The sequence below is a fragment of the Triturus cristatus genome, chromosome 2_2 (assembly GCF_964204655.1).
Source record: "Triturus cristatus chromosome 2_2, aTriCri1.1, whole genome shotgun sequence".
NCBI classification, from domain to species: domain Eukaryota; kingdom Metazoa; phylum Chordata; class Amphibia; order Caudata; family Salamandridae; genus Triturus; species Triturus cristatus.
In genome coordinates this window covers 311,866,828-311,887,925 of record NC_140582.1, presented here as the reverse complement: position 1 = coordinate 311,887,925, position 21,098 = coordinate 311,866,828, and the positions used below count along the sequence as shown (strand labels likewise).

The window sequence follows — 21,098 nt, the reverse complement described above, 5'->3', positions numbered from 1 at the left end:
ATCGATAGCAAGTACTAGTCCCCAAAAATGTAGATCAAGATGGAGATGAAAGCCAGTGTGCTAAAAGGCTCGTGTTCCACTGTGGAGACTGTGCTTAAGGCCAGTTGTCCCAGAGAACCAGGTATAGGAAGTACCCCTTCGACAGTTAAAGTGAAGTTGGCCATGAATCACTTCTTCATTTTACACATTTAAGTGAACATTGCATTAAGGAGGAAAACGTTGAGAAGGTTTTCTCATTCATAAGCTTTTATGTACTGCATGTACCTGTCACATACAATGATATGTTCCGCCTCTTAGGAGCAAAGAAGCTGTTTCTGATGGGAATCAATGGTTATAATTATTTCCTTTGCCTAGGTCTACTATTTCGTGACAACAAAACTATTCATACCATGACTAGTCTCAAATACATAGCATGATGTTAACAAACAGCACAATGTTTATGTCTTGCAGCCAGTCACATTGCCTACCTGCAGCAAACACTTGAATGCCCAGATTCTACCTTGGCTACACTTTGAAAAAATAAAGTGTGGGCCAACTACCTGTTTGGGCTTTCAAATGCTACAACTATGTGTATGGTAACACTTGGACAATGGTTATTACTTGGGGCCCTGTCATGGTCAACTTGAAATTTGCACAATGAATGGTGGGCATGCATCATTTTGCACAGTTGAAGCCATGTTCCTGTTATTAATATGCCCAATCATTAGTCTGTGCGCAGATGTTCAAATCACATTTTCAATCAAAATGTGCTCTCTTTTAATAAAGCTCCGCCAAACTGAGAAATGGGTAAAGAAAAATGTTTATTTATCTGTAGTTAGGAAAAACTTCATAAACTGTATTTCAAATGAAGAAAAATGCAATATGCACATCATATGAAAAACTTCATAATATGTGCCTCAAACAAATTAAAATGTAATATGCACATCTTAGAAAAAACTCCATACAATGTCCCTCAAATGAAGAAAAATGTAAATCCACTTCTGTGCTAGTCACAACAGAGTACAGCTGCACACAATTTTCATTAGGCATGTAATTGGCAGCAGCACATCTGCAACTGTGCAAACAGAGCCGTGCCCACCACCGTTGATGCTGTAACAACCCTGGGTGTTTCAGGCAACCGGAGAGAGCAAATTGAGGAAAATTTTTATATGTTAAATAATCTGGGTCTGTACACAGTACACAAAAATAGCTATTGTTTTTCATACAAGTATTTTTGACATTCTTTTAACATTTAAGATTACGTTACCTGTGACTATGTAAAATACTAATAGGCTTAATAAAACAGACAAATGTCTCAGTTTGGTCACTCAATTTAATTACTGTATCGATTTCTTTTTTTTAGGCTCAATTTTCAATTTTGATAAGTCTACTTCATCTTGCATTTCTACAAATGCACTTCTTCCTGATCCTTACGAGTCAGAGAGGTAGTTTTATTCCCTAAGGATTTTAAATTCTTAAGTGTTTCTTTCTGTCTACAGTTCATTTAACCTGCTTGATTATAAGGCATGAGTGGTGGAGCCGGTTCTCTACAGAACAGATAAGGCCACAGAAACTGGAGCTGATAGCTTGCCACAGCTATGCATGAGTTACATTGTTTTTAGGGACGTTCACAAGTGAATGGTCCATTTTCGAACTCTTTCATAATTCGTAAGTGAGATGAATATGCATGGTTATTGGCTGGGTGCAGTGGATATTGTTTGCCCTAAAATTCCTGTCAAATTATCTTTGAAATTGGGTGAGCTGAAAGGATCTGCATTTAAGACTATTTGAAAGTGCCCTTCATTCATGTAGTGGGGACACATGTACTATAGCTGTGTGCTGTTTATTTAATTTTTCTAACAAACCTGATTATTATAGGAAGCTCCCTGAGTACAAATCATCCACAAACCTTCACATATGTCTGTGTTTAAACTTAATCTGTCATAAATTTCCAGAAAATTTGACATGTAATGAGATAATAGGTTTACCATCCCTAAATATATTGTAATAAACCAGTTTAAATGTTGTCATTTCAATAACTTTTAAATCTCTCAAGATATGTAATTGAGTTGGCCAGTATTCTGGTTGACAGAGGCCTTTGAGTTTGGCCAGAACCAAATCCTAAATTATATAGTATCTTCTGTGCAGAGTGTGCAGTCCTTGACACTGGAACACCCCTCATCTCATCACTCTTTTTTGAGGCATCCACAACAATGTTTTCAGCATACTATTGAACTATCCTGTTTAGAGTGTACGTATTTTGGGGTAAATTCAATAATACATTTTCAGCTATTATATTCATTCTAAAGCTTTCTCAAAGCACTCTGTGTAGCTTGATTTTTCTAATTAATATAAGATGTAAACTCTATTTTGCCACCTTCGGTACTGAATGTGCTCCCTTTATAAGTAGTATCAAATTGAATGGGAGCAGTGAGTCTGTGGGCCAGATGTGCAAACATTTTAATTGTGATTCTCTCCAAATGGCAATTAGGAAATCAGTCTTCCTAATGTATGAAAGTCATTTAGTTTCATTGATGGATTCCATATGGGTTGCAAATCAACCTACCTCATGAATAATAACAAGGTAGGTCGCAGTTTGCGACCCATTAGGAATCACAGCCATTACAGGGATGGTGGCCAGCTGAGGTCAGCAGACCAATATGTCTGTGATTGCTTTCTAGAAAAGCAATATTTTTTTGCTTTTTATAAATGCAACCCGGTTGGATTTGTTTAAATAGAAAAAAATGGAACCGTGAATTTTCACTGGCACTGGTCCATGGAGCCATTGCCTGCTCTTAAAAAATATCATTATTTACATTCATTGGGGACCCCTATGCGAACGGGTTACCACTAGTTTTAAACTGCTGGTTAAGTATTACTGTTTTGCAACCAGAATTAAGTTACAGAACAGTAATACACACCATACCGATATGGTATTTGAAAGGGATGTCTTAAACACACCCTTTCCAAAAACCGAATCGCAAATACAAAATGAAATCCGATAACAATTTACCGAATCATATTTTGCACTTTAAAAAAAGCATTTTTCCAGTCGCAAACGGAAAAATGCTTTGTACATCTGGTCCAATATTCTTACTCTGGATATAATTACGGTTGGCAGACAGGCTGCACATAAAGTTGGAAAACGTTATTGAGAAGTGTCCCAGAAAATCATACCCAAGTAAATATCTGTGCAAACCTCCTTAGTACAAAAACAGTACAGCGTGCTTATGCAGTACTGATGGGAACCCAAAACGCTTATATTTTATAAAAAAAGGTTTTAAAATCTACTCTTTTCCAAAAATCTGTTCTGGATTGATTTATTCAGATTTAATAAAATTCCATCAAAATAAAATACAAAAGGGTTCTTTCATTGACATTGGCTTCTATCGAGCAAAACGACCCACAAATATTATTTTCTTTCTAAATGCATAAAATAATCCAAAACGTTTTAAAATGAGCCCCATATCTTAAAGTTGCTTAAAGATAAGTATCAGTCACAATAAACATATTGTTTTCTTGGAACCCCACGCTTGCTCCCCCCCAGATATGTGGATATGCCTAAAAATAAAAATGGATGTAAAGAGCAACAAAGTAGGTCACTGCTCCACCAACACTCAAGCAGTTCCAAAAAGGGATTCCAAGAATCAAAGACGCAAAATGGAGTCATGCTGGGTCAGCTGCCAGTTCCTAGCTCTGAAGGCACAACCAAATTCTTTGTCCTTGCATTGACTGATTTTCTAAAAGCAAACTTTCTGTTATTTCACCTAAGGGTGTGTATTAGTGTGGGAAGGGTAGTATGTTTGTTCTTTAACAGTGTGCTTTATCTATGGACAGTATAAAATGAATATTCGCTTGTACAGCTGTAGTTGTACTATTTTTGAGGCATACAAAAATTGACTTGATGTCCCCCTCCTACCCTCCTCTGTACCTTAGGGTGTATGTGGCTGAATCACTCATTTCAAATGCTGGAGAAGGATTGTATGCTAAAGTAGCTGCTGGACCTAATACAGTTATGTCATTTTACAACGGAGTGCGCATCACACATCATGAGGTAATTTATACATCACAATGCCCTGCAAATCTTTTACTTATTTCTGTATTACTTACTGTAATGTATGAGGTCAGTCCTTTAACTACACCCCAGGCTACTTTACAACATTTTACAAAGATACAATGACTAAGCATTAGACAGCACTGAGGATGAACAAAGAAAATATAGAAGTCAACTGCAAAGTCGACAGACAGGATAAACAACCATAACACCAGTTGCGCAATTTGCAGAAAATACCCCATGGGCCTTTGTCATCAGAATCAGAGGTCTGTCTACAGCACACGTGCTTTTTTGTGGTGTCATTGATACAAGGCGTCAGTTTTACATATCCTAGTGGTAAAATTGTGGGCAATATTTCCAACAGTATGATATCTCTCCTCCAGGTCAATCTTTCACATGTATCCTTCATGATTACACTACTGTGCCTAATACCTTTAAATGATGCCTGTCAAGCCCTTTCAGCTCCCTCTCATGCCTCAATTTTCCAGTGTTCTATCAGCCTCCCTAATGTTTCAACTGCCTCCCTCACCTTTCATCCTGTAGATTCAATTCTGCATACACTTGCTGTCTAATGGTGACTCCAAACTACTGGAATTCAGTGTGTTGATGATGGACGGTGCATAGTAGGCACCTAACCCTGCAAGCGCATGTTTCTCAATTCAGTGTAACATCTCTTAGAGTATTGTTCAGCCCCCAGAGCCAGAACCAAGTACTCAAAACGCATAACAATTATTAAATTGAGATGTCTCATTAGACATACATAGTGGTATATCTGAGATGAAATTTCGAGCTGTTGGAAATTTGCAGACCTCTGATCGGGCAGAACCAGGACTGTAGTAGTCAATTTTCCTGCCACGAGGACCCTCCTTGTTGTGTAGTAGCTATCCCCATCTCTGTGTGCGTGACTTAGGCCTCAGGAGTACAGGCCACCCTTTTTTTGCAGAATGACGGAATTCTGAAGCTTGTGAATTTACGGACACAAGTCACTGTGTCACTGACAATTTTGGTTTGGCACCCTGGGTTTGGAGGTGGTGGAGTCTGTCCTTAAGAAACATTGCTGCATATGGCACAGATGCCAGGTGGTGGCATGGCAGTGAGCACAATAAGTGAAAGTGAAAGTCATTTGGATGGCTCGTGCAATAGGTTTGGTGGTCAGGAGAGTGCAAGATTGATTGCTCACCTTCCTCTATTGGAGTGCGAATATCTGTAGATGTAGGATAACTCAGGTAGCTTGTGTTTTTGAAGGATGGTCAACGTAGAGGATTTGCAGGGTCTGGCTTTCATCATCTCACCTGTTGCAAAGTAATCTATTGAAATTGCTCTAGTCCACAGAATGGCTATGGGAAGCATGCATTTTTTTTAAACAAAGTCGTTTATTTTATTTGTAAGTATATGCTATATACTAAAAACTGCAAACATTTAAAACATATATAAATGCAGAAGAGGCCCAGGATCCTAGGCAAACCATTCCTGGCATTGATGTGAACTCCTTTCTATGTGTATGGGCACATGTGATCATGCGAAATGCCATCGCTCATAGTGCAAGACAGTCAGTAGACGAAATGGGCTGATCCATTGCTCCATGCTGTAGTGCAGGCTTGTAGTGGGCAGAAGCAAAATGTGAATGACAATTGACCAGATCAATGGATGAAGAGGGTTGCACATAAAGCCCTGGTTGTATACATATATTTATTTATTTTTTCCTTTGATTTTTGGGAAAAACATGAGACTTGTGAAACTACCAAAGCTCTCTGTAGGGCAGATCTAAAAATGATGTAGGCCGCCTAACAAATTTGATGTTTACACTTCAGTTGTCAAACTGATAAGCATCCATAAAAGCAACCCCATTTAAAGGTCTTTTGAAATCTAAGGGCAGTATTGCTCAACTCTTCTATGAAATATTTCAAACTATCTTCCTTTGGAAAAGGACGTTGGTATGAGGAGATAACGATATGTACTGAAAAATGCACACTAAAAATGATGCAGCCAAAAAGGAATAAATTCTTAATAAGATTTTATTTTCAAAAAACAAAACCAAATACAAGACTATGTGACACTGAATATTATTGTGCCACAGGTCTGGGGGCACAAGTCTGGGTGCAGTATTAGTACATGTAATATTAAAACTGGAGTAAAGCCGCTCATAGTAGGGGCCTTTGTATTATCTCAAAGTTTCTCCCAGAGAGGACACTTAGGGCCATATGTAGGTAGCATACAAGTTACCACTTCTTAAATACCGAACTTTACCGATTCGGTATTTAAGAAGTGGTAACTCGTATGTAGGTAATCATTCGGTAAATATTACCGAATCGGAGAAATTCGGTAATTACCGAATCGGTATTTACCGATTCGGTAATGAGGCATACCTTCCCATTGATTCCTATGGGCCTGGAGGCCCATAGGAATCAATGGGAAGGTATGCCTCATTACCGAATCGGTAAATACCGATTCGGTAATGGGGGGAGCACATTCAAGGGTGGCAGGGTGTCACATTGACACCCTGTTGCACCCCTGATTCCTGCATGTGTGCACATGTGGCGCACATACATGCCCTAAGGGCATGTATGTCTGCCACATGGCACTGTTAGTCCAGCAAAATATTGCTTTTTTCAATGAATTCGGTATTTAGCACCAACATATATTTGGTGCTAAATACCAAATTATTTTCCCTACACATCACTCATTTGAGTGTCACCTACATCTCATTTCAGGATTCGGTATTTACCGAATCGGTAAAATTACCGATTCGGTAATTTTACCGATTCGGTAAATTACCGAATCCTGAAATGTTCCCCCTACATAGCAAAAGCCTAAATACCGGTCGGTAACGGGATATTTACCGAAAATCGTCCGTTACCGACCGGTATTAGGCTACCTACATATGGCCCTTAATGTCTTGTTATCTTTATAACTTTCATGTGGTGAAAATAATTCCTGGATTATTTTCCCCTTCAAATACCTTTCCTCAACTTTTTTCTGAAAACAGAATGTTTCTTCCAAATATAGTAAGATTCTTTTAACCTTCATTTGAATCTGAGCAATTGTGTTTACTTCCAAGCAGTCAAGGAGTAGGGAGAACTTCTCTAAGGGAGAAGATTCAACTTTTTGACTTTTGTTTTTCTTGTATGAGATTGAGCGGAATTTCAAATGAATCCAGGACTGTGGAAGAACACACATGATCTACAGGTCAATTTTATATCCGACCTCATGGCAGATTTTGCTGTGTTTTAATGATTTCTCTGGATTTAAAATCTAACTAATGTTGCATGCTTTTGTTTTTCCCAAGTGCTTGCTAAAGAAATGCACTGCTCGCTCAGTAAATGTGTAGCTTCTTGCCAGTGCACTCTAGATGTGTAAGGGTCAGTATTGCTTGTTTCTGGCACACGTTTCCCTGTACTCAATGTTTTCCAATTTCTGTTTAACAGGTCTGTAGGCAGATTAGACTGTTCAGACAGATTATCATGTGCATCATGCTTCCCATAAGAAGCATGTAAGAGCCACTTAGGTTAAGAGCCACTCCACATATCCAGGATGGGAGTATATATGTTCTGGTGTAGAACATGGTTATTAGACACCTTCCAAGCTCCTTCTATGTTGTTGGCTACATTTCCAAGAACTAAAGAACAAGTGTGTTCTCCATTACAAAAAAAACATAATACTGACCACCTGCCATGAACTGGTACTGGCGACATTAGAAGACATCATAAATATATGTATGCATATTCTGGATACAAATATGATACTATAGAGTTGGATCTACATATGATATACTTACTTCCCAAATGGCTTTTTTGCTAGCATCGCCATATGTAACCTTCTCAATGGGCCCTATCGGGTTCGAGGCCGTTGTGTATGGGCCGTGGACAAGGAGCACTTCTCTTTCCATAAATTAAAGACAAAGTGCTACCACTTTGAACAGAAGAACCTCTCTTGTGAACCTCTTTTACAAAACCCCAGTTTTCTAGTTTTCCTTTAATCAAAAGTACCTCATGCAGTCTATATCCAATGACAGCATTAGGTCTTGTGTATACCCAGGAAATGTTTGCACATTATTTTTAATAGCTCGTCTACATCTGGCTATCAAGAATATGCAAATTATCATGTTTTTAGGTTCATTTGTAAATATCAACAAGGATGAGAAAGACCCTGGTTACATCAAATGAAGGGTTACAACAATGGTAATAATTTAGCCACTCTTTTTGGCAAATATGGGCAACGGGGAGTTACAAGTACTTTAAGATATTGTGTAGAAGGAATGCTTTATCATCTTTGAGTCCAGTGATACTCATTGCTATTTGCTTTTCTTGAAAGACCTCTAGTTATGCTAAAATCTATCATTGGGTCTGTGACCCTTGCCTTTCTCCAATAAGGTGCAATTGTCAGCTGTGATTCCTAAGACTCAGTGCATGTGGAAACACACTGCAGGCCGGCCTGTAGACCATCAAAAGACGGTCGACAGGCCTTCTGGGTGTTCCCACATTCAGTCTGGCCCTCCATTCCAGACATTAATCAAGTGTAATGCCTCCACTGTTCGTAGAACTCAATGCTTTTACCAGGTACTGGATTCCTGCTGGCGCATTCATCTACAACAGCATAGAGGACCTCAGGTTTCTTCGCAATAGTACAACATTATAAATACAAGTATGGGGGCTCTGATTCATTAGATTGTAGTCCCAAGCTCTTTGAGACAAGACAGCATTGTCTTTTTCTCCCCTGATTCCCAGATTCTGACTCTTTAATATATTCTAAGTTAGATTATGTTGACTGCAGCCGAAGTAGGGTACAGAGTTTTTTTTCTGTATCCTTGGATTTTTCTTGCTGCAGCTGAAAATATATAATAATTTAAAAGGCAGGAAAACGTCTTTCTATGTGAAGAATCAATATCACCTTTAGGGTGGATTCTCACCATAAAGATAACAATGGTTGTTAATATTATCACACCTCACCTTGGTAACCTATACGAAAACCAATTTACGTCACCTCAGATAAACATAAAACTCTGTACTAAGAACGTGTATAGAATAACGCTAATCATTGCTACTGTCACACAAATTAACTTTTTTAAAACTTTTATCTGCCCTCTGATTTGGCCAAAATGCTGTTTCAGCAACACTATCCTAATAAGAATATGTGTCCAGGCACTGATTTTGAAATCTATCTCTTTCACTGCATGATATGTACATCAATACTTTCCATATACCACTTTAATTATCTATTATTTATATATAAACACAGTTTCAGAATCACCACAGAAGGGTTATATCAATCCTATACCAGATAAGTAAGCGCTTTTTTTAACCCAGAGGTCACCTTACTAGCATCTTATCAAACGCCTCAGGTGGGTACTTGTTGGAAATGGCCCTTTTTGCAGGGTTATCCCCAAACCTTTTGCTTCTTCCTCCTATTTTTTTCTGGCGTGTTGTTGGCGATAGGACTCTGGGCACTTCACCACTGCTGAGCAGTGCTAAAGTGCATTTGCTCTCTGTGTAAATTGTTATTGTGATTGGTTATCCATGATTGGCATATTTGTTTTACCAGTAGGTCCCTAGTAAAGTGTACTGAGGGTGCCAGGGCTGGTAAATAAGATGCTACTTGTTTTTGCAATAGTGGGCCTGCAGCACTAATTGTGCCACCCACATGAGTAGCCCTGAAAAGATGTCTCAGGCCTGCCACCGGGCTGCCTGTGTGCAGTTTAATTGCCATGTCGACTTGGCAAGTGCACCCACTTGCCAGGCCCTAACCTTACCTTTTCTTACATATAGGGCACCCCTATGGTAGGCCTAAGGTACCCCCCTGGGCAGGGTGCAGTGTATGTGAAATGTAGGACATGTACTGGAGTGTGTAGCATGTTTTGAATACTGTCAATTTAGTTTTTCAAGATTGAAAGTCTATCTTGCCCAATAGGACAGAATGGCGAATGCTTTGTAACATTTTACAAGCATATCTTTCAATAGGGATAAGATAGAAAAATGGAGTTTGATATCCCTGAACTCAGGATTTAATAACACATCTTTTAGTAAAGATGGTTTTTAAATTGTGTGTTTGAAAATACCACTTTTAGAAAGTGGCTATTTTCTCGTTCAACCATCCTGTGTGCCTCTGCCTGTTTGGATTGACTGGCTTTGGAGTGACAGGGGCTGGGGAGGTGCAGTGGCTCCAGGAGTCTGGATGAGTCAGCACTAGGCTGAATAGGCCTGATTTGCATTTGGAGTGGTGGGACGAGTAGCACCTGTACCTGAATAGGGCTGTACCTGTCTTCCACAATACTCTCTTCGCAACCCTCTGGTGTGTCTGGAGCCAAGGCTCACACTGGCAATGGATGTTGTTGTGCACTTGCAGAGCGCCCCCCCCCCCGCCCCCGCCCCCCAGAAATGGTTTGAACTGGGTTCAGAGCCCCTTGCACAAAGAGAACCAAGATATTTTAGGGTATAAGTATCAGACACAAAACCCCAGACTTTAGATAGTTCCTGGAATTCAAGATGAACCTTTGCCAAGGAGAAGAGCTGGAGAGACTGAGGAGAAGTACTGCCCTTGCTGTGTGTCTGGGGTTGGCCTGCAGTTGCTGTTTGTGCCAAGGAAAGGAGAAGGACTTTGCTGTGTGCTGTGTCCCCTGCTTGAAGGAGATCTCCAAGGGCCTGAAGTGAGCTGGCCTCCTGTTCTGAAGTCTCAGGGACACAAAGACTTCACCCCCAGCTCCCCTGAACTCTGCTGATGTGAGTTCTGACCTGGCAAGAGGTGCCTGTGCCAGTTTTGGGCCTCTGGAGGTTGTTGCTGCTGTTTGGGGGCTGGAAGAAAGAAGAAACTCAAAGGACTACAGAAATCGATGCATCGCTCTTCTTGCGGCTGTTTTCCTGACACACCTCCACAGCGCGTGAAGAATTTCCATGCTACGCTGCACCACTGCGGAAACCGCCACAGGGCCTGTTGCCACTGCAAGAATCGACGCATCGAGGAATTGCGAAAGAAGAGGACCGACGCAGAGCCGCTCGAGGCCGCTGCATCGATCACCGACACATTCCGCATTTCCACTCATCGTACCTGTGTGGCAAGTTCTTCTGATGCATCCCTCACAGACTGGACCGTCACAAAGAATCGAAGCATCACTTCCCATACAGACCGGATTCAACACAACCCTTCCTCTGCGTGCAGCAAGACTGTCGCATCCACTCCCCAAGGTCTCAGGAGTGTGGCATCTCTTTGCTTTCCGACGCTGCAGCTGTTTGGCTTGTGAACTTTGACGCATCTACAGGTACTTTGAAAAGTCACGCATCCATAGTTTTCTATAGTACAAGTTCTTGAAACCTTTTTGAAAGTCATATTTTTAACTGTGTATGTTGTCTTTTTGTCGTTTTGGTCTTGTTTAGTTTAGATAAAGATACTTTATTTTTCTAAACTGGTGTGGTGTCCATTTGTGGTGTTTTCACAGTGTCACTGTGAGTGTTGGTATATATACTTTACACATTGCCTTTGGGATAAGCCTGTCTGCTTGTGCCTAGCTACCAAGGCGGTGAGCAGGGGTTATCTAAAGTGTGTATCCCCCTTACCCTGACTAGAAGCAAGGGTCCCTATTTAGACAAAGGTACCTACCTCTTCCAACTAGAGTCCCCCATTTCTAACAGTACTTTAAAAGAATTGTAGTTGTAAACACCAACTATCAAACAGATATGACTAAATAATAGCAAAGATATTGCTGGTAAGATCGGAATAAATACATTACTCATTCACAGCAGTATTTTTTTTATCAGTCTGAAGAGGGCATTGGCATAGTTAGACCTTTGGCCGCCCGTCGCGGTCCGTGCGTTTGCTGCCCCACGAGGGCCGCATTATAAGGGGTGGGTGATGGCGATTGCCGCCCGAGACAGTAGGTAAGAGTGGGAGGAGGCCACCACCCCAAAAACTCGAAGCATCACTCCCATACAGACCGGATTCGACACAACCCTTCTTCTGCGTGCAGCGGAACGGTCGCATGGCCTCCCCAAGGTCTCAGGAGTGTCGCATCTCTTTGTTTTCTGACGCTGCGGCTGTTTGGCTTGTGAACTTTGACGCATCTACAGGTACTTTGGTGAAAAGTCATTCATTCATAGTTTTCTATGGAACAAGTTTTTATCAGTCTGAAGAGGGCAATGGCATAGTTAGACCTTTGGCCGCCCGTGGCGGTCCCTGCATTTGCTGTCCCACGAAGGCCGCATTGTAAGGGGGGGTGATGGCGATAGCCGTCCGAGACAGCAGGTAAGAGCGGGAGGAGGCCACCACCCCAAAAACTCGTGCCATCTGGGGCAGACCGACCTCCCACCCCCCCTTGCTAAGCCACTGGAAGAGGGTGTTATAAGAAACAATAGCACCTAATACACACAGAGTCAAAGAGGATTAACGGTTTATTTCAACTATGAAAAACAAGTTGGTAACATATACATCAAACCTAACGGGGAGGAGGCGCACATATCCTATACATCCTGGGTATCTCAAAGACCCGAGCATCTGGAAGGGCCTACATTAGACTTCAAGGCACTATTTCCAAGAAAATATACAATCAGTGGCCTCTCCCATCACCCTATGGGAAGCATATAAAACGGTCCTCCGTGGACAAGCTATCTCGCTGATCACGGCCCACAAACGGGACAAAGCACAGCAGGTGTAGGAGTTGGAACAGGCGGTCAGCCGGGCAGAAAGTGCGCACACAACAGACCCTAATGATAACACGGCCCACACACTTAGCCTTGTAAAACAAGCATACAGAGACCACGTATGGGAGGAAGCTATGGCACGGGTCATGAATACACAGCACACCATCTATGAAGTTGGGGACAAAGCCGGCAAACTCCTGGCCTGGTTAGATAAAAAAGAACGGGCCAATCGCTGGGTAGCACAACTCCAACTGCCCACGGGAGAGACAGTGACAGATCCACACGACATAGTCACGGCATTTGCACACCACTACGAAGAAATATACACCCCCATCGCGACGACATCCATTGAGGAAAATTTGGCCTTTCTTAGAGACATACGTCTGCCAAGGTTGAGACCACAGGACGTACAGGCGTTGGAGGCAAATCTCACGGTATATGAAATCACTGCAGAGGGCTCCAACCGGGGAAGGCACTGGGCCCCAATGGTATCCCCGTGGAATTCTACAAGAGAGAGGCGGACATGCTGGTGCCACATCTGCTGGGAATGTATGAGGCCAGCCTGGAGGTGGGAACACTCCCTAGAGACCAACGTGTGGCAATCCTTATAGCGATCCCAAAACCAGGTAAACCCCCACAGGAGTGCACCTCCTACAGTCCAATTTCGCTCCTTAATGCGGAAGCGAAAATACTGGCGAAGGTGCTGGTGGCCAGGCTACAGCCCTATCTCACTACTCTGGTGCACTCCGATCAATCCTGCTTTATGCCGGATAGGAACACGGCAATGAACCTCCAGAGACTTTATGGAGTGCTGGCCAGAATGCCCACTATCCAGGAGGAGGCGGTCATCCTCTTGCTGGATGCTAGTATGGCCTTTGACAGAGTAGAATGGCCCTTTCTGTTTGCGGTGCTGCAGCACTTTGGTTTCGGGCCCAAATTTTGTGCTTGGATTCAACTATTGTACTCACAGCCACTGGCGCAGGTGGTGGTCAACGAGCGGCTCTCGGCGGACTTTCCCCTGGGGCGTGGGACCAGGCAGGGATGCCCCCTTTCCCCTCTCCAGTTTTCTGTGGTACTCGAGCTGCTGGTGGCATGGATAAGGAGGGATTCAGTAATACGCAGACTGAGGTGGGCGGAGGGATGGGAGGACCGCATCTCCCTCTACGCAGATGACATCTTGCTGTACATGGTGGATCCCAGGCGGTCCCTCTCTTGCTTGCTTGATATCTGCGAATCCTATGGAAAGGTTTCCGGTTATACCATTAACTGGGCAAAATCAGTGTTATATATACTTAAGGGCCCTCCCCCATGCTTGCCAGGGGGTGTTGAGCTACAGATCGCAGAAGATGGGTTGAAATACCTTGGCATACACATCACGCCACAACCCATACAATTCTTTGAGCATAATCTACTGCCTCCCCTGAAACGACTCCGTAGTGATGTGAAATGTTGGCACTCCCTGCCACTGACACTCCTGGGAAGAGCGGCGCTGTTCAAAATGATAGCCCTCCCCAGGTTTTTATATGCTCTACAAAACACACCTACCCCGTCTCCCACTCCTACTTCAAGTCCATTGAGGCGGAGGTGGGCCACCTCCTGTGGGAAGGGAAGCCCCCACAAATAGCAATATGTAAGTTAATATGGGGTTGGTACGATGGCGGAATCGCCCTGCCCAACACCCACTTATACTATTGGGCCTTTCAGCTCATAGTGGTTAATCAATGGCTTCATGATCCACAGGCTGAACCAGCCTTGCGTATGGACAGGCACACTCTGGGCACGGATGGACTCCTGGGCGCCCTATACAATAAATCTCAGAAACATGCACTGATCGGCCCTACGGGCTACACCCCGGGCACGTCTAGTTTACGGCGCAGCGCGCGCTCGGTTGGGAGGGAGTGGTAACAAAACACACACCACTCTGGGACACCCCTAGGTTGGGCAAACTACGTGCAAGTAAGGGTTTCTCCCAATGGGACCTAATAGGCATATCGAGGGTTGGAGATCTGTGGAAAAGGGGGGGTAGTCACTTTTTCGCATCTACAGGCAACGTACCAGATGGCAGAGATGGAGCAATATCGATACATGCAAATTAAACACGCACTGACGAAGGCCATACCCTCAGGAACTGACCTCCCACAGTCCTCGCCACTCGAGGATCGATTGCTAACGGACTGTCTCACCAAAAAAGCGATTTCTCTAACATATCGCAAATTGGTTAATCATCAGAAAGATCCCACACATAACCATAGAGAAAAATGACAAACTGAAGATGGAGACATGAATGAGCAGGATCGGCAGGAGGCGCTGGCGCCTCTGTGGGAGGTTGCAATCCCCTCCAGACAGAAACTCGTACAACTTAAAATATTGCACAGAACATACTACACCAGGACAACACTTCATAAAATAGGGAGGACTTATACACCGCTGTGTCTTCGGGGTTGTGGGTTAGTGGGTGCCTTTTACCACACATTATGGGAATGTCCCTACATCACACAATATTGGAAGGCTGTCATGGCCACGATCACTCAAGTGTGTGGCTTCAGTGTATCCCCTGAACCAAGGAGATGCCTTCTCAATGTGTGGGAGCCGACAGACCTTAATTACGCGGAGCAGGATCGGGCGACCCTGGGTATCACACTGGCTAAACGAAATATTGCTCAACATTGGGGGGTACAGATGGTCCCATCTCACCAGCAGTGGTTCGGGACTTAGACAGTGCTATGGTAGCGGAGAAGGCAGTATTTCTTCATAGAGGGTGTCCCCGAAAATGGATGCGAGTGTGGGGGAAATGGAACGCATTTCGAGGGAACATATGCGCCCCTCCGCTTGTCGAATTCGAACTGACTGACTGACAAACACAGATGAGGCTCTATAGGAGAGCATTTTATGTACAATAAAGGCGGATCCCATGGGTGAGGTGAAGAAGCGAAAGTACATGTAAGTTGGTTGCTCTGTGGCATTGCCCTATATAATGTACGAACCGCAAAGATAAGTGCTTGTAATCAGCTTTGTTTGATGCATATAATAATAACGTTTTTCACACAAAAAAAACTATGAAAAACAAGCATTTAAGGGTTAAAGAAGAGTAAAACAGACCTTTATATCAGTGATCGATATTCTGGTGCCCTGTGATTGCCTAAAAGGGTCTGGCACCACAGCGCTAAGGAAAGCAAAACTGGCTCTTATTGAAGTTCATAATAATTGCAGATTAAAGCATCTGGTCCCTCAAGGGTGCCCTGGATTATTGTTTGCTAATGGTAAGGGGTCTCTTGGAACCTTTATATTTGTTTTTGATGATTGTGCAATATTATGTCAGCCTAGGGTCCATCCTACATCTGCAGTTAACTGGAGTGCGATGTCTTAGTACATTTTAGCCAGCTCTAGAAATAAAGAAAGTCAAAATGGAGAAAGGGAAGCCCTGATTTTGATGCCATTGGTTTGAACCGTGGCTTGGGGGTGACATGTGTAGTGTGCAACAGATGCAGATTCCCTATTGCTGAACAACAGAATTGTAGGCTTCCTCCACTCTGTACTCAGTTGCACGAGAGACATATTATTCAGATGTGTTCATTCCAAATTACAGTCTCATAATTGTAACGTTGACCGTGGATGGAGTTTTCTGGCGTGGACCCTGATAATCTAGACTCTCCAACCATTGCTGTCCCTTAATAGCCACACTTTAGTGAGATACACCATCTTAAATGGTGCTTTTTCTGAAGCTGATATTGTTGTTTAGATTCTTCAAACTTCACATGCACAATTAATTAGTGTCTTAATGATTGTTTCTTCCTGGAGTGTTTTATATCACTCAAGTCACTTACTCACCTCAACATGATAAGTGGCAAATAGATTCTGTGCCCCCTGGAATTTCACAGGCACTGCCTTTTGTGAATACTGAAAGTCGTGAAGTTAGGATTTTGTCTCAGATTACTTTTCTGAAGCGGGCCTTCTCATTCTATGCAATATAACTGCACCTATTCCGGCCATTATGAGTAACAGTGCACCTGCGCCCATAGCCCCTGACCCCTTTCCTTCAGTGTTACTGGATGTGGAGTCCCATCCGGTATGGTAGAGCGGGTTACCCCCATGAAAATATCACTCCACCATGCTCATATCAAGGACCTAAGATGAAGACTCTTCTTCCCACAAACACTATTCAGTTATTTTACAGGCTACTTTTGGCATCAGATCCATAATCTAACCAAAAATTCTTTAACACAGTGACATTGTAAAACTACTCATGTACTTTTAATATTATTGAACTAATTTTAAGGAACATAAAAACACACATAGACATATTTTACCATTCTAAAAAATTGGTAATCCATATCTGCGTGATAGCCATCATCTTTAAAAGTTTAAATAATTAAAACAATTCAACAACAATTTTAGATTTCACTGTCAAGATTTGTCACGTATTTCCAGTGGTACATCTACAGACATTTCACCCAGTCTTCCTGAAATCCGCTTTTTTGCCTGTGACACGAAAGAGCTACACTTTTTATTTTGGGTGATATTGAAAACTGCGAAATTCACTTCTTTTTAGCTTATTTCTATCTTCCCTCTTACTCTTAACATTTTTCCTGAATGTTTGATTTACTAGAAGACCATATTCATTTAGCTGTGCATACTTATGGAGATAATGTTTGTACAGATTCACAATGCAACTGTGGTAATAGAACATGCCATTTTTCCGCACTTCCATCTGTCTTTCACAATATGTGGGTTTACACGAATGTCAGTCGATATTCTACAGGAGATTACATTGCGGTTCTTTCCATTGGGACTACTTTGCCTTGCAGGGAAGGTGGCTAGCTCTAAAAGCCAGTGGCAATTTCGATAAGGCACCCCATTGGAGAGAATTCCAGCAGAGGTCGATTTCACTAGCTAGAGAGATAGATAGATAGATAGATAGATAGACAGACAGACAGACAGACAGACTGATAGCAGATTGGAGCAGGTTCCAGCTGAGGTGGATATCGCCAAGACCACCAATTCGGATTTCCTTCCCTTTTACCACTGTGTTGCACTCTAAATCAGCACCGTTATTGGTTTCCTCACAAATCTGCATTTCCTATGTTTCAGAGACATACTTTATTTAAGAAAATTCTGTCTTTAAACCATGTATATGGATGAAAAATGCAGGAAGACATCATGACTGTTACAAACAAACAGTAGTCTTCGAGTTGTGGGTACACCTGCCGAACACTGAAATGTGTTTTGCTTATTGATCAGCTCACCGAATCTGAATAATATATAAAAAAAAATTAGATGGGCAACAGTGAATAACAGGGATGTTTTTCTCCAAGAGATTCTAAGTGACATTAAATAGACAACGAGAGCAAAGCTCGAGTTTTCCAAGATGTCACTCAGATCTCCAAAGTGAAAATATCAGTTATTTACTTTTTAGTCAACCGATAATTTTATTTTAAGTATGGTCCCTAAAATCATCTGGCTCTGCTTTAGTTCATTCATTAATCTTTATTTGGTTTAAAAAACCTTGAAGGATACAAGATAAAACAGTTCATATATATTTGGTAAAGGCACTAACAATAAATCATTTCATAATACGACCCGTGGCGGTCAAAATGAGTAAAATATTAACTTTGTAGTATAGGACCAATTTCTCAATAGTTAAGTAAAATATAATACAAATGCTAAGACTACTATTCATACAATGAAAACAATACTTTTTTGTGTTAAGCCTAATATTCTCCACATTAAAAGTACATATCATTGGAAAAGTATGAATTCTAAGCAGAAAATAATAAAGTGCAAATACTAGGGAAATACATATATAAACTTAGAACTTTCTATATGAATTCTGGGCAATGAATTAAGTGCAAGTGCTAGATACGTGCATATAGGAACCTGAGAAGCACATACAATTTTCAACACTTAGGTTTTAAAATCTCAACCATTTAAAAAAGGATTTAAAATTTCACGCCTTTTTCTTTTCGTGATAGGGTTCACAGCAAATAAATATCTGCTAACACTAAATCAATTGTCTGTGAAGTATCTGTTTTTAAGATTCTTGTTGCATCTGAACAAGACCTTGTTCCTAAATTCCTGCAAATAGGTTTGATCCATTTTCGCCTTGGGGTGACATATACTGGACAGAAGAATAGTATATGAGAATCATTGTCTACTGCGTTTGGTTGGCATATGGGGCAGTAGCCATCACTATCATCGCCATTTTTTCGTGCCCATTTTGCTGTGTTAGAATGTACTTGCAAAACGCCATAGCGGAACTTCATATACAAAGATTTTGCCAATTGAGATTGGACTTCGTCCAGATGTTGCTCAAAAAGTGGAAGTGGTTTTGTGAGGAGGAACTGCAATGTCAGCCTGCCAATATCTGAACTGTGGGAGATACTATTTTGCATGAATACCCAAAATGTAGTTTTCAAAATCTTATTTGAGGATGGTGTCAAAGAGATGGGCGCTTCCCAATAATGGTTTAACCCTAGTTTGCAAAACCATGCGCGCACGTGCTTCACCCACTGGAGGCTAAGACACTGATGAAGCCTTAAAATCTCTTTTAACCCTTCTTTATAACTTGTAAGTTTTCGGTGGTCTACAAACGCACCCAGAATAGCAATGGTCTCAATATACCGTGATGATCTATGCGCTTTATGTTCAGATCTCTGGTAATAGGAATCATGGGTGTACGTACAGGAAGACATAACAACACCCTGAAAAACTTGTTTTCCTCACCCACAAACGTGTTCCTGCTAGTTGCCCCCCAAAGTTCTGCACCATAAAGGGTTGCGGATTGTGCCCTATATTTGTAAATTTCCAGTGCTGGGGACACTGCCTTGGATACGCTATTTTGGTGTTATTACAATATTGGCGAAAAGTTTTGGAGCAAAATAGCCTTACTTTTTTTTAGGTGTGGGTACCAGGTCAGTTTAGTATTTAAAGTGATACCGAGGTAGTTAAAATTCGGCACATATTCTAGCTTCTGTTTTTGGACTGTAATGTTTTTCTTAAAAGGTTTGTGAGGTTTAACTGCCATGTATTTTGTTTTGCTAGAGTTTATTTCAAGGCCCTTTGAATAGCAATATTCACTAAATGAATCTAAAAGATTTTGAAGACCCTTCGAGGTTTGCAATGATAAAATTGTGTCGTCAGCAAATAAAAGGGCTGGTACTGGCACCCCTCATAACTTCGGCGAGTCATGTCTGCACCCTAAAAGATGATTTGCAGCATCATTTACATATAGTGAGAAGAGGGTGGGTGCCAGCACACAGCCCTGTCTTACTCCCCTCCTTATGGGGATTGCCTTGGTAAGTTCTCCCCTGGGTCCCCATCTAACTTTTTCATAGTTATCTTTGTGTAGTCTCACTATCTGTATAAGGAGATCCTCGGGCACACCTTGGTTTTTGAGGGAACTCCAAAGCAAATCTCTGGGAATAAGGTCAAAGGCGGCCTTCAAGTCTATAAAAGCTATGTACAAATGGCCTTTCTTTAAGGTAGTGTATTTCCATCCTATGCAAAGGAGTCTGAAGATCTGTTCAATTGCACTGGTTCCGGCTCTAAACCCGGCCTGATAATGCGATAAAATGTTATTTCCCTATATCCAATCATTAAGTTTTGATAAAATCTGCTTAGCATAAATCTTTTGTAGGGTGTCAATTAGGCTTATTGGCCTATAATTCGCAGGATCTTTTTGAAAATTGGAATTGTTTCAGCCCCTTTCCATGACTCTGGTAGTGGGGCTCCTGCTGCCACAGCATTACAGAGAAGATTTATATAGGATCCCCATACAGCTTTGTCATGTCTCAACATATCACCAGGTATTTTATCGGGGCCCGGTGCTTTCCCAGGTTGGACTGCATCAATAGCTGCCAAAGTTTCTTCTATACTGAAGTATGGGGCGTCAATTGGTCCCTTTTGGGTGATTGCTGAGGGGTTTGTTATATTACTTGACTGATTACTTGTTAATTCTGTAGTAATCTCTGAGTACAATTTTGAAAAATGGCTAACCCATGCATCTTAATCAAGAAAGAGATCCAAGTTGGTTCTTCCTGTTTTGTTGCCCTTTGCTAATAATCTCTAGAAGCCTGCATGGTCCTTAATTTTGGCAGTGATAATCAGTTTTGCCCAGACGCAATCATCCCAGTCTCTCTTTGTTTGTGTTAGTATTTTTTTGTACTTAGCCCTTTTGTCTCTTAGTGCCTCAACATCATTAGATTTCACTGCATATAATAACTCGCTCTTAACTTTGCAGCACTCACTGTTAAACCAATAGTTAACCGCCTTGTTTTCTCTGGGAAGTTTACTCAGGATTAATTTCACTTTATCTGTCATATTGTGGTGGATCTGCACTAGAGGAATCTCTAGTGTAGATAGTTCGATATAAGGAGATAGGACCTCCGACAAAGTATTATAGATCCTTGTCATAACTTTATCATTTCCTACAATCGATGGCCATT

General features: G+C 41.8%; 1 protein-coding gene across 2 annotated transcripts in view; it reads left to right on the top strand.

The window, feature by feature from the left end:
- The window catches only part of SETD7 (SET domain containing 7, histone lysine methyltransferase), a 179,785-nt gene that overhangs the window by 120,994 nt on the left and 37,693 nt on the right, over positions 1-21,098 (top strand). For both annotated transcript variants that reach the window (XR_014978105.1, XM_085641359.1), the window contains exons 5-6: positions 1,343-1,424; positions 3,916-4,033. Coding sequence is in view for 1 of the 2 variants with exons in the window: in XM_085641359.1 (XP_085497485.1) it covers positions 1,343-1,424; positions 3,916-4,033 (200 nt within the window). In the remaining variant the exon portion in view is untranslated. The remainder of the gene's footprint in view (positions 1-1,342; positions 1,425-3,915; positions 4,034-21,098) is intronic.